Source organism: Dromiciops gliroides, chromosome 3 (genome assembly GCF_019393635.1).
Source record: "Dromiciops gliroides isolate mDroGli1 chromosome 3, mDroGli1.pri, whole genome shotgun sequence".
Classification (NCBI taxonomy): domain Eukaryota; kingdom Metazoa; phylum Chordata; class Mammalia; order Microbiotheria; family Microbiotheriidae; genus Dromiciops; species Dromiciops gliroides.
Window position 1 is genome coordinate 537588394 of NC_057863.1, and position 17192 is coordinate 537605585.

The 17192-nt window shown below is 38.8% G+C and overlaps 1 protein-coding gene across 1 annotated transcript in view; it reads left to right on the plus strand.

Annotated features, from left to right (window-relative positions):
• Positions 1-1079: 1079 nt before the first annotated feature.
• LOC122747906 (NXPE family member 4-like) overlaps positions 1080-17192 on the plus strand; it is a 35658-nt gene continuing 19545 nt past the window's right edge. Inside the window, exons 1-3 of the mRNA XM_043993688.1 lie at positions 1080-1145; positions 10781-11514; positions 11890-11951. Coding sequence (XP_043849623.1) covers positions 1080-1145; positions 10781-11514; positions 11890-11951 — 862 coding nt within the window. The remainder of the gene's footprint in view (positions 1146-10780; positions 11515-11889; positions 11952-17192) is intronic.

The window sequence follows — 17192 nt, forward strand, 5'->3', positions numbered from 1 at the left end:
TAAACCGAAAGACCCCAGCTTCTGGGACAAGAACTCACTATTTTAGAAAAACTTCTGGGAAAATGGGAAAATATTTTGTATGACAGAAACTAGGTATAGACCAGTATCTTACACTGTATATAACAAGATAAGATCAACATGCGAACATTATTTAGACATAAAAGTTGATACCATAAGCAAATTAGGAGGGCATGGAATAGTTTACCTGTCAGATCTATGGATAAGGGAAGAATTTAGGACCAAAGAAAAGGAAGAGAGCATTATGAAATGTAGAATGGATAATTTTAATAATACTAAATTAAAAATTTTTTGCACAAACAAAACCAATGCTATCAAGATTAAAAGGAGAGCAGAAATCTGGGAAAAATTTTTACAGCCAATGTTTCTGATAAAGGCCTCATTTTTCAAATATATAGAGAACTGAGTCAAACTTATAAGAATAAAAGTCATAAAACAAAATACAAGTCATTCCCCAATTTCTAAATGATCAAAGGATATGAACAGGTAGTTTTCAGATGAAGAAATCAAAGCTATCTAGAGTCATATGAAAAAAATTTCTTTAAATCACCAATGATTTGAGAAATACAAATGAAAATAACTCTGAGGTATCAACCCATACCTATCAGGTTGGCTAATATGATAGAAAAGGACAATGATGAATGTTGGAGGGGATATGGGAAAACTGGGACATTAATGCACTATTGTGAACTGATCCAAGCATTCTGGAGAGCAATTTGGAACTGTGCCCAAAGGGCTTTAAAACTGTGAATACCTTTTGACTCAGAAATACCACTACTAGCTTTATATCCTAAAGAGATTAAAAAGCACAAAGGAGGCAGAGCCAAGATGGCAGAGGAAAGACATTAAATGCACAGAGCTCCTGATACAATCACCCCCAAAACAGCAATAAAAGTACCCCAGGATCAGAAAATCATGCAAAAATATGGACTGAGATTATGGGGCCATGAGTAAAGTCCAACCCCGTGATTGTGCCAACAGAGACCCCATCCACGCCGCCAGAGGAATTTACCCCAGAGCCTCTGAATCAGCTACAGCACCAGTGTCTTCTAGAACTGAGCATGAGGTTGGGTGAGATGGCTGAATGGCTGGCCAGAGGCGGGGACGTACAGGGGTACCAGCAGGATGTAGGGAGGAAGAAATCCTGAGTGGCGGGAGGCCCAGGTTGGGGAGGGGCACAGGCTCATCGAAGCTAAGAACCACACCACAGAAAGCTTTGCTAGTTGGTTGGTTAGTAAATAGGCTTGAGGTTATCTCCAAACCAGAGAATAGGCCAGGCAAGAGTAAAGCCAGCCCTCTCTCAAACCAAAACACCTGGGACCCTCTGAAGCTGGTAACAGTTGTGGAACTGAAAAACAGGGCCCCGCAGCGGAGAGTTTAAAGTCAAGTAAAAGATGAGCAAGCAAAGAAAGTTCAGAATTACAGAAAGCTTCTTCAGCGACAAGGAAGATCAAGGGGCACCATCAGATGAGGAAATCAACCACAGGGCCCTTACCTCCAAAGCTTCCAAGAAAAATATGAACTGGTCTCAGGCCATGGAAGCTCTCAAAAGGGACCTTGATGAGAAAGTAGGAGAGATAGAAGGAAGATGGAGAGAGGGAGGAAAGAATGGAAAGAGAAATGAGAGCGATGCAGCAGTCATGAGAAAAAAGTCAGCAGCTTGAAAAGCCAAATGGAAAAGGAGATTAAAAAACTGATGAAAATAATTGCCTAAGAATTAGGATTGAACAAATGGAAGCTAGTGACCTTATGAGAAACCAAGACACAGTAAAGCAAATCCAATTGAATGAAAAAATAGAGGGCAATGTGAAATATCTCCTTGGAAAAACAGCTGACCTGGAAAATAAATCCAGGAGAGATAATTTGAAAATCATTGGACTACCTGAAAACCATGACCAAAACAAAAGCTTAGACACCATCCTCCAAGAGATTGTGAGGGAACATTTCCCTGATATTCTAGAAGCAGAAGCTAAAATAGAAATTGAAAGAATCCACCGATCACCTCCTGAAAGAGATCCCAAAAGGAAAACCTCCAGGAATATTATAGCCAAATTCCAGAACTGCCAGGCCAAGGAGAAAATATTGCAAGCAGCTTAGAAAAAAGGAATTCAAATACTATGGAGCTCCAATAAGGACAAAGCAAGATCTAGCAGCTTCTACATTAAAGGACCAGAAGGCATGGAATATGATATTCCAGAAGGCAAAGGAACTGGGACTACAGCCAAAAATCATGTACCCAGCAAAAGTTTGTATAATCTTTCAGAGGACAAAATGGGACTTCAATGAAAAAGAGGACTTTCAGGTATTTGTGATGAAAAGACCTAAACTGAATAGAAAACTTGACTTTCAAATACAAGACTCTGGAAAATCATAAAAAGGTTAACAAGGAAAAGAAATCATGAGGGACAATAAAAGATTACAGTCATACATGAGAAAACAATACTTCCAACTCATAAGAACTTTTCCAGTAAGGAATACACAGAGGACACAGGTCTGAACTGAATATGAAGGGATGGTATTTGTAAAGCATTTATTTTTTGTGTATCCTTGTTTTTTGTGGAGCAAACAGGGTGAGTTGTCTGGTGCCTGGGGCTGGATTTGGGCTCTGGGCCTCCTGGGCCTCCTGGGCCCAGAGCTGGTGCTTTGTCCATTGTGCCATCTGGCTAACCCATGATGACATCTTTAAAATAGGGGTGAGGCATAGGAGGAATAGACTGGGGGAGGGGAAAGGGGAGAGATGGTTTGGGAGAGGTAGTTCACATGAAGGAAACAAGAAAAAAGCCTATGGAGGGGAGGGGAAGAGGGGAAAGGAGAGGGGGAGGGAGTGAACCTCGCTATCATCAGAATTGGCTCAAAGAGGGAATAACAAACAAACTCAAGTGGGTATAGTAATATATTTTCGCCCTAAGGAAAAGTGTGAGGAGAAGGAGATGGGGGGTGGGGTGGGGAGAAGAGGGAAAGGAGGGAGGGGAAGTTTCAGGGAGGGAACTGTGAAAAGCAAAACACTTTTGAGGAAGGTGAAGATGTTTTGCATAACAACACATGTATGACATATATTGAATTGTTTGATTTCACAGGGAGAGTTGAGGAGGGAGGGAGGAAAAATAATTTAGAAAACAGAATTAGCTCAAAGGCCTTAACCTCATCAGAGTGGGCTCAAGGAGGGAATAACACACACACCCAATTGGGAAGAGTAATCTATTTAACCCTACAGGAAAGTAGGAGGGAAAGAAGATAAGGAGGGAAGGGTGAATGAAGGGAGGGCAGAGCGGGGGAGGGGGAAGTCAGTAGCAAAACACTTTTGAGGAGGATTAGGACAAAATAAGATAGACAACAGAGTAAATATCATTGGAAAGGGATGGGATGGAGGGAAATAGTTATGATGATTGACTGCAATGGCAAATCGTATGGTGTGGAGAAAATTCTCTGTCAAGTTCAAGGTACTATAGAAAAATTATGATGAACAGGATGCTATCAGAAAAACCTGGAAAGACCCACATGAACTGAAACAGAGAGAAATGTACTGTATACAAAATAATAGCATTAGTGTAAGATGATCTGCTGTGAAGCATGTGGTTATCTTCAGCAAGGCAATGATCCAATATAACTCTGAAGAACTTATGAAAATCACAGTCCATCTACAGAGAAAGAACTGATGGTATCTGAAAACAGGCTGAAACACATTTTTTTTTTTGACAGTTCCTTAATCTGAAGTTTTGTTTTTATCTGTTTTCTCTCACAACCTAGATAATGTAGAATTATTTTCCATGACTACTCATGTATAATTTATGTTGAATTGTTTGAGTTCTTGGGGGGGGAGGGGAGGGAAGAAGAGAAGTTGGAACACAAAGTTTAAAAAAAATTTGATGTCAAAATTTGCTTTTACATGTAATTTGGAAAATAAAAGTCTAAAAAAAAAAGCACAAAGGAAAAAGACCCATATGTATAAAAATATTTATGGCAGCTCTTTTAGTGGTGCCAAAGAATTGGAAATTTAGGGAATGTCCATCAATTGGGTATGGCTGAATACATTGTATTGGTATATGATTGTGATGGAATACTATTGTTTTGTAAGAAATGATGATCAGGATACTCTTAGCAAAACCTGGAAAGATTAACATGGGTGCAAAGTGAAGTGAGTAGAACCAGGAGAACATTCTACATACTAACAGCAACACAGTATGATGACCAACTATGAATGATTTAGCTATTCTCAGTTATTCAGTAACCCAAGATAATTTCAAATGACACATGAGGAAAAATGCTATTCACATTTAGAGAGAAAACTGATGGAGTATAAATGTAGATCAAAGCATACTATTTTCACTTTTTTCATTTTTGTGTGATCTGTTTCTTCCACAACATGATTGATATGTAAATATGTTTTACAGCATTACATATATATATATATATATATATATATAATCTATATCAAATTGCTTACACTCTTAGGGATGGAGAAACTTTGGAACTCAAATTTTTTTCAGTGGATGTTAGTTTGTATCTACATGTAATTGGAAAAAATAAAATGTTAAAAAATAAAAGATAAAAAGAGATGAGAAGAATAAAACAATGTTTACTAAGTAGGTACTTAATAAATACTTGTTGAATTAATGCATGCATTAAGGAATTGATATAAAATATTTGCCACAAATAGGTAATACCAATGGCCTAGAAATTGCCCTAGCTAGCAACCATTTGATCTCCTTAGCAAGTAGCATCCAATGGCAACACCAGTTTATGATATAAACTCATTTGTAAAATCTTACAGTGACTTAAGGCCTTATAGATGGAGAACTATGAGCACTATCAGCTCATAAAATAGTTAAAGGCAGTAAGGGAAAATATATTTACAGAATATTTTTCACAAAACCCAATTAAAGTACATTATCCCAAGAGAATTTAAAGATCAAAGAATAACAGATAGTTTGAGGGAACCTCAGTGGACATCTAGTCCAGTGCATACACAAAAGGAATACCACCAGAACATAGCAAACAAATCATCATTCAACCTTTATGTGACAGTAACTAAGGAAAGTGGACCTACCACTTCACCAGGCAGCCCATTTCATGTTTTGGACAGCTCTAATTGATAAGAAGTTTTTCTTGATATCAAGCCTCAATTTTCCTCCTTTCAACTTTTTTTCTTTTTCTTATTCTTTTTTTTTTTTGTGGGACAATGAGGGTTAAGTGACTAGCCCAGGGTCACACAGCTAGTGTCAAGTGTCTGAGGCTGGATTTGAACTCAGGTCCTTCTGAATCCAGGTCTGGTGTTTTATCCACTGTGCCACTTAGCTGCCCCTGTCAATATTCTTCTTAAACTATAGTGCTACAAGCAGAGCATGATACTTCAGATGGGGTCTGCTTGAGAGTGGGACAGTGGGACCATCACCTCCCTTTTCAGGAACTTCTGCTCCTTTTAATGGAGCTTGATATTGTAATAGTTGTCTTGGCTTCTGTATTACACTAGTAACTCATACTGAGTTTGGAGGTCACCCCCCTCCCCCCCAGATCTTTTTCATAAAACTACTGTCCAACCCAGCTCACACTTCTGTAGTTGATTTTTTTTGTGCATCCAAGTGTAAGAATGAAACTTAAAATAGACAAAAAAAAAAAAGGAAAACCAGCATCAAGATCTCTATTACAACACTTAGCACAGGGCCTAGATCATAATTGGAGTTAGCTTAATAAATATTAGTTCACTGACTGACTGATTTGAAGACATTTTTAATGTGGAAATTGGGATTTCAAATAACAAATGCAGTATAAGCCTCCATGACTAACCATGACTTTTTATATGAAGCAAAAAAACAGAATAAAGGAAATAGCTCTGAGAAAAAGAAAACAAGAAAAATGATCTTACAGGGTCTATTTTCAGAGAGGCATGGGGAGGGAAGGTTGGGGAAAGAATATACTTTTCAGAGCTTCTCTCAGTCTTTGTGTAGGTGATTGCCAATGTCCGAATCAGTCTGAGTTCTTTGTTCCAAGATGCCTATGGAAAACTGACAGTCGACCATAGTGTCTCCTTTCTCTACATGTTCTTGTAAGACTAGGATAGAGAGGTCCCCTCAGAAAGAGTGTCATGAATATCTGTTTATTTGTGGCTAGTAGGTTTCCTCTGCTGGACAGGCCAGCTGGAATCACTAAGAGTAGTTGTAGGGCTTGGCTTGGTTAGGTAAGTGAAGGAGAAGGCCTCTCATGTCCCAGGCTCTGGGTCCTAGATCTGATGGTTCAGGACAATTGATCAGGATTCCTGTCCAAGGCAGAGCAAAACAATCCAGTAAATCAAAATGAGTTCAAGTGAGCCAGAGGCCAACTTTTATATTCCATGTGACTTAGTGTAATTCAAAGTAGCCACACCTAGAGGGCAATGATGAAATCAGAGCTGCAAGCCAAAATATTTCCAGTGAAATAGGCAAGAAGGAGCCTCTAACACCAGAACATAAAGTAGAATCGAAAACATCTGAGGCAACTTGATTTACTCTGGCAATTTGATGTATCTTGCTCACTTTTAAAATAGGGTATGTATGTGGTCCATTCCCAAGGCTCTTCTGATCCAGCAGCCCAAGGAGGGCCCTCATTTTTACCTGCTGGTATGGACAAAATTACAATAGACAAGAATAGAGAAAACATACTGTTCAGATAAAAAGACAGAGCTTGAAGGAAAAACATGGAGTCCAACCAATACTCAACTTAGCCATGCTCCATTGATCTCGCCTTCTATTCCATTACTCACCACCTCAGATTGATTCTTCTTCATGCCACCCAACTTCCAATTTGTACTTCAGCCCTCTGGATGTCATCACTCCAGAGCAACTCTACTTTTGGACTGATCTTTGGATAAACTCTCTTAATTCAGGATCCATACTCTTCCATCTTCTCAAGAGAGAAATGTACTCAACTCTCAGGATTGACATTATCATCAGCATGTGATGAATAAGCTCCTCTTCTTCCTTACAGGAATATGACTAAAACCATCTACTTGATGTGAACTGGTTTTTTATTTTTTAATTTAAAAAAATTATTTTTTGTGAGGCAATTGGGGTCAAGTGACTTGTCCAGGGTCATACAGCTAGTGTCAAGTGTCTGAGGGCAGGTTTGAATTCAGGTCCTCCTGAATTCAGGGCCAGTGCTTAATCCACTGCAGATGTGCATTGTTTTTGATGGCTTACTTCTTCATTATTCTGAATATGACATAGCTGTGTTAGGGCTTGAAGAAAAGAGGCAACCAGCTAACTGCTCTGTTAGTTAGATTTCTAAAGATCACAAGCAAGTCAATCTAGACCTGTGATCTAATTAAGACCCTTAATGAGGAACTATTTCCTTCCTTGAATTTTTAAAATATATATTATATTTTCCCCCAATTACATGTGAAAACAATTTTTTTAAACATTTGGTAAAGTTTTGAGTTCCAAATTCTATCCCTCCCTTCTTACCGTCCTTCCTCCCTGAGATGGTGTCAGGACCCCCATGCCAAGACCACCCCACTCTTTTTGCTTCTCCTCTTTTACCATGTTTTACAGAGCTAAGACACAATGAGCAAGCTGTGCCTTGAGCATGACATAACAACAGTCCTTTGTGTTCACCCTCTGGATGATCTCAGCCACAGCATAATCCCAGAATTGTTTCTCATCAGCTCTAGGTGGTCCCCAATCTCAGACAAGCACCTGTAGTACTCCTGTTTCCGTCATGAAGACCTGATATGAATTAAACTTGTGTCATTGTTGCCATTACACCTCCTTGTCAGGCCTACTGCTCACTGCATTGCCACTAGTATATGTATTGAGATTCACTCACACTAAAGCAGGTCTCCTTGGTATCAGAGGAGCCCCTGGCACATTGTGTCTAGTTTACCTCCTCCAATGGAATAAAGAAAGCTTATAACCACTGTTAACTATTTGGTTTTATTTTGTTTTGTTTTTAGAGTTAACTGCGGTTGTGATAATCCGTGTGAGCTCTGGTTTGTGTTTGTTGGTTTTTTTTTTTAGCATTAACAGCAATTCCATGGCTGCTGTGGCTCTCTGGTGATTTGTTTTTCAAAGCTGGAGCACTCCTTCTGTGAGCTCTCTGGAGTTTTTTTTTTTTTTTAAGAGTTCACAGGTGACTGTGTGACCTCTGTGACTCTTTGGTCATTTGTTTTCAGGGTTGACATAAACAATCAGATATAGGTTATATGTGTGCATTCATGTGAAATATTTCCATATGAGTCATTTTGTACTAGAAGACTTGAATAAAAAATGGAAAAAAGAAAGTGAAAAATGTCATGCTTCAATCTATTCAGACAATGTCAGTTCCTTCTCTGGAGGAAAATAGTATGCATCATCATGAGTCCTTTGGTGAGAATAGTTAAGTTATTCACAGTTCTTCATTCTACAATATTACTGTTACTGTGTGCAACATTCTCCTGGTTCTGTTCACTTTACTATACATCAGTTCATGCAAGTCTTTCCAGGTTTTTCTGAAATCATCCTGCTTGTCATTTTTTTTAAGCGGGGCAATGGGGGGTTAAGTGACTTGCCCAGGGTCACACAGCTAGTACTTGTCAAGTGTCTGAAGCTGGATTTGAACTCACATCCTCCTGAATCCAGGGCCAGTGCTTTATCCACTGCATCACCTAGCTGCCCCTTGTGCCACCTATCTGACCCTGTCATTTCTTATAAAACAATACTCTATCACAGTCATATACCCAGCTTGTTTTGCCATTTCCCAATCGATGGACATCTCTTTGATTTCCATTTCCCATCCTTGAATTTAACCTGCTCCCCTAAATTTCCAACGGTGTTGACAGAAACATTAGGTAGAATAGACATCTCATCCTTACCAGATGACCTGCTAGAGTTGTTTTCCCCTAGTGCCTGGATGTGAGATAGGAGCAAGCATTCATAAAGTACCCCCTATATGTCAGGCACTTTGCTAAGCATTTTAATAAATATTAGCTCATTTGATCCTCACAACAACCTTGGAAGGGAGGAATCTCTATTTTACAGCAGAGGAAACAGCAATCAAGTGAGCTTTTAAGTGGCTCAGATTGGATTTGAACTCAGGCTGTCTTGACTTTAATTCTAAAACTGCTATCCACTGCCATTTAGCTGCCACCACCCATACACATATAAAGGAGCAATTTTTTGGAGGCTGATCTCCTCTCCTTCCCCCCAATCAATTTGATGAAATTATGGGATGATGAACATTTGTTTGGAAGGTGAATTGAAGTTCCCTCAAGAGAATGGGACCACCACAATCGGCCCTTTTGGACATTGAAGATTAAGGATGAGTAGTTGAGTCTTAGCAATTAGGAATGAATAATTGTCTTGCGTTTATATGGATCAGTTGACTGGCTCTACCTTCCAGCTCTAAATATACATCCTGGGATAGGTTGGGATATAGAGAGTCATCCCTTAGGGCTAAGCATATAAAAATGGAGTTTTCACTTTAGAGTTGGTCCTTTTCCATTTACAAAGAGGACTGTGGAAGGCTGAGGACAGAATAGAAACAGGGTGGTGCTTGGAGGGAAGGGGGTGGAGTGAACCTGTGCATTGGTATACTATTATCCATCATTCTCCCCTCCCCCAACAGGTACTAACTGACCTCTGAGACTCAGTTTCAGAGAGGGCAGCAGTTTGGCAGTATTGGATTATCGGTTGTTCCTAGATCCCAAGTTCTTAGATTATAAATTCATGAACTCAGTCCTGGAAAGGTAGTGGCAGAGAAATATTCAGTTAATTATTGCATCATTTGATCAATATTGCATATTATTATTAATAATATTAATAATTGATATGAATATTATTTATATTGTAGTTCTTAACTGTATGGTTCCAGGACAGGGGAACCATTTGGTCAGGAGTCAAGAGTTTCTGAAACCCAACTAAAGAGAACAGGAAAGTTTCTGAGCTGTACCAGTCTTAGGGTTATTTCTAGGGCAGCCACAAACTGGAGAATTTGTAGAGCCAGAGTCCCAGAGAGAAGAGGGGGATTTCCTGACGGTGTTGTGTTCCTGAAGAGTTCAAGGACCCAGCCTTCCAGAGAGAAAAAGGAAAGTCACAGATAGCACCCATCTATGTTTGCCTTTCTAATAACCCCAAGTTCCAACCTCTTGAGAGGAAGGGGATTTTGTTTATGGACATGCAGCTAGAGATGCGACAATAACACAGGGCAACAAAAGAAGTGGGCTTTGGTCTCCTCTGTATCCTAAACTTATTTGAATTAAACAGGTCGATTGGGAAGGGGGCTGCCCCTGTGATGAAGACTCCCTATAAAGCTAGGTCTATAATTTTTTAAAATAAAAAAAAATTTCAAGTTTTGAGTTCCAAATACTATCCTTCCCTTTCTTCCCTCCCCCTCCCTGAGAAAGTAAGCAATAAGATATAGCTTATAGATGTGCAATTATGTAAAACATTACCATATTAGTCATTTTGTATAAGAAAACTTGAATAAAAGAAAAAATGAAAGAAAGTGAAAAATAGCATGCTTCAGTCTGTGTTCAATTAATATCAGTTCTTTCTCTGGAGGTAGATCATTTTATTGTTGAGAATAGTTGTCATTCACAGTTCTTCAACAAACAATATTGCTGTCACTGTGCACAATGTTCTCCTTGTTCTGTACATCAGTCCATATAAGTCTTTTCAGGAAGATAGGTCTATAACTAAGGGGACCCACAATAGTTCCAGCCAGCCAGCTTACCCTTTTAGATCCATAGAAATTCATGCCAAAAGATATTCATACTAAAGTAAAGCCAGGTTCTGTCATTTGTTTCTTGTTTCAGTTTTGGCCTGCATTAGACTTTCCTATCTCCCTGTATCACTGGGATACTTCCAAGAAACCCTTGTGCCCTGATGTATCATTTACTACAGCCACAGCACCCACAGAAACTGATCTGCAAATTAAAAAAATCAGGGAGCAGCTAGACCAGCTCATCCCACACAGACCATTCTCCCATGTGAACACCACCACCAGTGCAGCCCACAGTGTGGCCACTATCTTTAATGCTAAAGCTACCTACTGCAGCGGGGATCAGCTAGACATCCTATTGGAGGTGAGAGACTTCTTAGGGCAAAGGAAGAAATATGGAGGAGACTTCTTAAGGGCCAGGATTTCTTCCCCAGAACTGAAGGCAGGAGCTTCAGGAAGAGTGACTGACTTCAACAATGGCACCTACCTTGTCAGCTTCACTTTATTCTGGGTGGGCAGAATCTCTGTGTCTCTTCTACTCATCCACCCCAGTGAAGGGGTGTCTGCCCTTTGGAGAGCAAGGAATATGGGCTATGATAAGGTGATTTTCACAGGCCAATTTGCCAATGGCACATCCCAGGTCTTCACTGAATGTGGCCTGGTTCTAAACACAAGTGCTGAATTGTGCCAGTACCTGGACCAACGAGATCAGGAAGCCTTCTACTGTGTGAAACCTCCACAAGTGTCTTGTGATGCACTGGCCCAGCTGAAATCTAAGAATAAGGAAGTTTCTTATCTCAGCAGCCTAGAGAAGAGCCTCTTTGTCAGGTAAATAAACCTTTTTGGAGCCCCTAGGGACCATATGTAGATTTAAAGTTCTATGAAAGCACTTGTATGTTAGAATTTTATATAGAGTTGCTTTTTAGAAGGTGGATCTGAATATGCTTTGGGATGAATACAGGCAGTGACTGTCCTTTATCAGAATCTAACATTTGCTAAATAGCCTGAAATGGTGGTTGTAGTTTATAAAGAGCCTGACTTCTAGCCCTAGCCCTGAAGCTCCCCACTCCACCTGTCCCCTGTCTCCTACCCTTTAGATGAAAGTGATCAGGGTTAGAAACTCTCTAAAGTCTGGTTCTTGAAGTGTACTATTTCTTTTTGATTTCCAGACTGAAAGGTAATTTTTGTTCCTCTCTTTTGAAGGTCCAACATGGGAATGGAAATTATGAAGAATTTTAGTTCCATTGAAGTCTCCAGTTGTAACAGTAAGCCTTTTCTTTGCTGTGGTGCATAATATTTGATCCCTTTAAAAGACATCATCATTCTTCATTATTATTCATTATTTGCACAAATCTCTGCCTTACAGGAGTCTTGCTAGTCTTGTTTGTCTGCTTCTGAGATGAAGTGACTATCTCTAGATGAAATTCACTTGCACATCAAAAATTGTATTTCCCATACTTTATACCAGACTCAATACTCTTATTTACCTGAAGCAGTCTATAGATTTCCTCCCTTCTCTCTATACTTAACAAGTAGCAGGGAAATGCTGAGATTGTATTAACCTATAGTGGTGACTTACAAATACTCCAAATGCCAGAAGAATTAGAGAGCATGCTGGAGTGAAAGTACTCCTTTAACTTTTTTGTTGGTTTTCTTGTTTTGTTTTGTTTTAGAAAAAGAAAACAACTTTTCATACTTGGCAAAGTCTTAAGAGACAAAGGATCCAACAGACTGATGCTTCCTATCTGAATTATATTCAGGATGAAGGTTCTCTCCTCCATTTTACCTCTTTGTAAGCCAATAACACAAACTCACAACCACCTGGAATCTGTATTTCCAAGGAGAATCAGCTGTGCAGTCCCTCTTGGTTCTGTCCAAAGATCCACCATACACCGCTTCTCTCTCTCCTCCTCTCTCACTCTTCCTTCCTGCCTCTCCCACCATAAGGGAGATTCCTAGCCATGCTGAGTCTCCAATTAGTTCAACATACCCCCGGCCTGTCCCCATTATAATTTGGCCAGGCCCATATGGGCCTGGGGGAACTCCTAGGTGGGGCTTTTCAAGGTTACATCTTTTCAGTCTGACCATGATGAAACAAAGATGGGGTCATGGAAATCACAATTAATTCCTTTACAACTTCCTCTGTTACCTTGGGCAATTCATTTAACCAATCTGATTCTCAGGTTCCCAATGAATTCTAATGGCCCCATCCAGGTCTAAATCTATGATCCATGATCTACTTAAGTAAGTGTCACTTAAACATCAAGACCAATACTTTTTTTTTTCTTTTTCTGGGCAATGAGGGTTAAGTGACTTGCCCAGGGTCACACAACTAGTTAGTGTCAAGTGTCTGAGGCCAGATTTGAACTCAGGTCCTCCTGAATCCAGGGCCGGTGCTTATCCACTGTGCCAAATAGCTTCCCCCTAAGACCAATACTTTTGAGCATCTCAGTAAACCAAAATAGATGCATAATCCATAAATATATCTAATCCATTGATTTTTTTTGTACCAAGAACTTTATTTTTTAAATCATATTTTATTTTCCCTCAATTACATGTGTTTTTTAAAAATTTAAAAATTTTATTTTATTTTTTTAGTGAGGCAACTGGGGTTAAGTGACTTGCCCAGCGTCACACGGCTAGTAAGTGTTAAGTGTCTGAGGTCGGATTTGAACTCAGGTACTCCTGACTACAGGGCTGGTGCTCTATCCACTGTGCCGCCTAGCTGCCCCTCAATTACATATAAAAACAATTTAAAAACTTTTTTAAAAAAAGTTTTTGAGTTCCAAATTCCATCTATCCCTTCCCTCCCTCCTCCCTAAAATGGTAAGCAATCCCAATTAGGTTAGACATGTGTAGTTATGTAAAACATGTTCACATTATTCATTTTGTACAAGAAGATTTGAATTTAAAAAAAAGTGAAAAATAGCATGCTCTGGTCTTTATTTAAACAACATAAATTCTTTCTCTGGAGACAAATAGCATTTCTCATCATGAGTCCTTTGAGATTGTCTTGGATCATTGTATTGCTGAGAATAGCTAAGTCGTTCACAATTCTACATCATACAATATTGCTGTTGCTGTGTACAATGTTTTCCTGGTTCTGCTCATTTCACTTTGCATCAGTTCATATAAGTCCAGGTTTTTCTGAAATAATCCTGCTTGTTATTTTTATAGCACAATAATATTCTACCAAAATCATATACCACAGCTTGTTTAGCCATTCCCCAATTGATGGGCATCCCCTTGATTTCCAATTCCTAGCCACCACAAAAAGAGCTACTATAGGGGGAAGCTAGGTGGTGCAGTGGATAAAGCACCGGCCCTGGATTCAGGAGGACCTGAGTTCAAATCCAGCCTCAGACACTTGACACTTACTAGCTGTGTGACCTTGGGCAAGTCACTTAACCCCCATTGCCCTGCCAAAAACAAACAAACAAAAAGAGCTATTATAAATATTTTTATACAAATAAATCCTTTTCCCCTTTTAAAAAATCTCTTTGGATATAAACATAGCAGCAGTATTACCAGATTAAAGGGCATTTACAGTTTTATTGTCCTTTGGGCATAGTTCCAAATTGCTCCCCAGGTTGGCTGGATAAATTCACAACTGCATCAACTGTACATCACTTACTGTCATAGTTTTCTATATCTCCTCCAACATTTATCATTTTCCTTTTTTGTCATATTAGACAATCTGATAGATATAAGGTGGTCCCACAGAGTGGTTTTAATTTGTATTTCCCTAACCAATGGTGATTTAGAGAATTTTTTCTTATGATTATAAATAGCTTTGATTTCTTCATCCAAAAATTGCCTGTTCACATCCTTTGACCATTTACCAATTAGAGAATAACTTATATTTTTATAAATTCGACTCCGTTCTCTATGTACTTGAAAAATAAGGCCTTAATCAGAGATACTTGTTGCAAAAATTTCCCTCCCAGTTTTATGCTTTTCTTCTAATTTTGGTTGTACTGGTTTGGCTTGTGCAAAACCTTTTTAATTTAATATAATCAAAACGATCTATTTTATGTTTCATAATGCTCTCTGTATCTTATTTGGTCCTAAGTTCTTCCTTTATCCATAGATCTGACAGGTAAACTATTCCAGGTTCTCCTAATTTACTTGGTATATCATGAGATGTTGGTTTATACCTAGTTTCTGTCATACTGTTTTCCAATTTTCCCAACAGTTTTTGTCAAATAATGTTACTCTATAAATTAGTTTGAGACTTCTAGAAATTGTTTCATTTAGTGTATTCCATCCTTAGCACCTAACACAGTGCCTGATACATGGTAGGCATTTAATGCATACCTATTGATTGTTGGTCATCTATATGTCTATGCATAGTTTGATCTTCTCTTTAGTTTGGTGCTTAATTGCTAGCATTTTCTACTCTCTTCACCAGGAAGTTATCTGCTAATGTGGCTGAAGCTGGTAACCTTGCCAACTTTTCCCTCTGCTTAACAAATCTGTCTTTTTTAAGTTGTTTCCTATATATTTCATTTCCCAAAATATATAGTAAAAATCTTGTCACAGGAAACAAGTATTCCATAACTAATATCTCTTGATCAGAGCTTTGTGAGAGAAAGAGAAAAAAAATTAGTGTTGGGAGAATTCAATAAGCTTTGTCCCTCTGATATTCTTTCTTAGGCTATTATTGCCAATTTTGTAACCAGTAATTAGTGTTTATCTATCCATCTCTCTATATCCTATTTAATCAATTCCAACAGAACTTTAAACACACACATTTTGTTGTTGTTGTTCAGTCAATTTCAGTCATATCCAGCTCTTTGTGACCCCATTTGAGGTTTTCTTGGCAAAGATATCGAAGTGGTTTGGCATTTTCTTCTCCAGCTCATTTTAAAGCTGAGGAAACTGAGGCAAACAGGGTTAAGTAACTTACCCAGGATCACACAGTTGTAAATGTCTGAGTCCAGATTTGAACTTAGATGAGTCTTCTGAACTCTAGGCCTGACACTCTACTGTTCTATCTAGCTGCCCCATACATATATTTTGGAATATTTAGGAAGTTGCCATATAAATTGTAAAACACAAAAATTCCTTAAAGTTACTCTCCCCCACCAAAAACAACAACAATAACAACAACAAACAAACCCCAAACTTAGTACAGAAAATTAAATAGAATTTTAGCTGGTTTCCTCATACTTCTTAGTCTTTGCCTTTCTAAAAAAATGATTTGTTGTTTCATTTATAGTGATAATGACTATATATAGTTCATTTCCTCCAGGAGTACGTGAAATCATTGCTTAGTGAAAAGAGGTTATGCAGAAAGTATGAACAATGAAGGTTTGGGGAATATGGCAGTACGCTTGAATATAGAGGAGCCAGATCCCCAGTAAACACCTTAGTAAAGCTTCAGAATGTACCAATTTAAAAAGAAATGAGAATTACCCATAGAATCCTCCAAACAACCTAGAGACACAGAGAAAGACTCAGAATCATGTAAAAATCATGAAGTACATAAAATGGAGTAGATGCAAAGCTTTGTGCAAAGCAGTCCTAGGGCAACTGGAGAATGAGATCAATGGAATTCAATTCAATCAGAGCAGGGAATAAGGGAATGAGCCCAGTGATAGGAGAAAGGCCTTAGATAAAAACAAACTGGAAGGGCCCCTGAAGTCCTTGTGTTGAGAACCCAGTATGGGGGGCAGACCTAGAATCCAGTAGCAGGGAGCAAAAGCTTTAGGCAGAGTCTAACACAGGGAGAAGTTGGTAGACTTAGGAATGAGAAAGGCCCTAGATAGAGCTTAGGAGGACTAGCTCCTGAATTCAGCATCAAAGAATACGGGGGGGGGGGGGGAGCTAGATGGCACAGTGGATAGAGTACCAGCCCTGGATTCAGGAGGACCTGAGTTCAAATCTGGCCTCAGACACTTAACACTTACTAGCTGTGTGACCCTGGGCAAGTCACTTAACCCTCATTGCCCCACCAAAAAAAAAAAAAGAATACCAGGGAGAGGAATTCTTCATGAGACAACTAGTAAAGTGGAAAATCACTAGCTCCAGAGTCAGATTATTGAGTTTAGATCCTGTCTCTCATACTTATTACCTGTGACCTTGGGCAAGTCACCTTACTGATCCTGGGTCTGTTTCTTCATCTTTAAGATGAGAGATTTAGACTAGATGACCTCAGATTCTTTCCAATTTTAAATAGATAATTTTACAATCTGATGATCCTTATTCTAAGACGACCTCTGAATTCCAATAAAGATTTAAATCTATCATCCTATGAATATTGGACTGAATCTGATGATATTTAAAGGAATGAATAAAAAGTACTACATGCAAAGAGTTAAAGAATTGATTTTATTGTATATCCAAACACAGTAGAGAACATTATTTCATGGGAATTTGGTTATCTTATATTTCAGTACCTATGATAAGTACTTGCAAAAAAACTATCATGAAAATAATTGCAGCTTATGCATAAGGTCAATTGTTAAGAATGAAGATTGGGGCAGCTAGGTGGCACAGTGGTT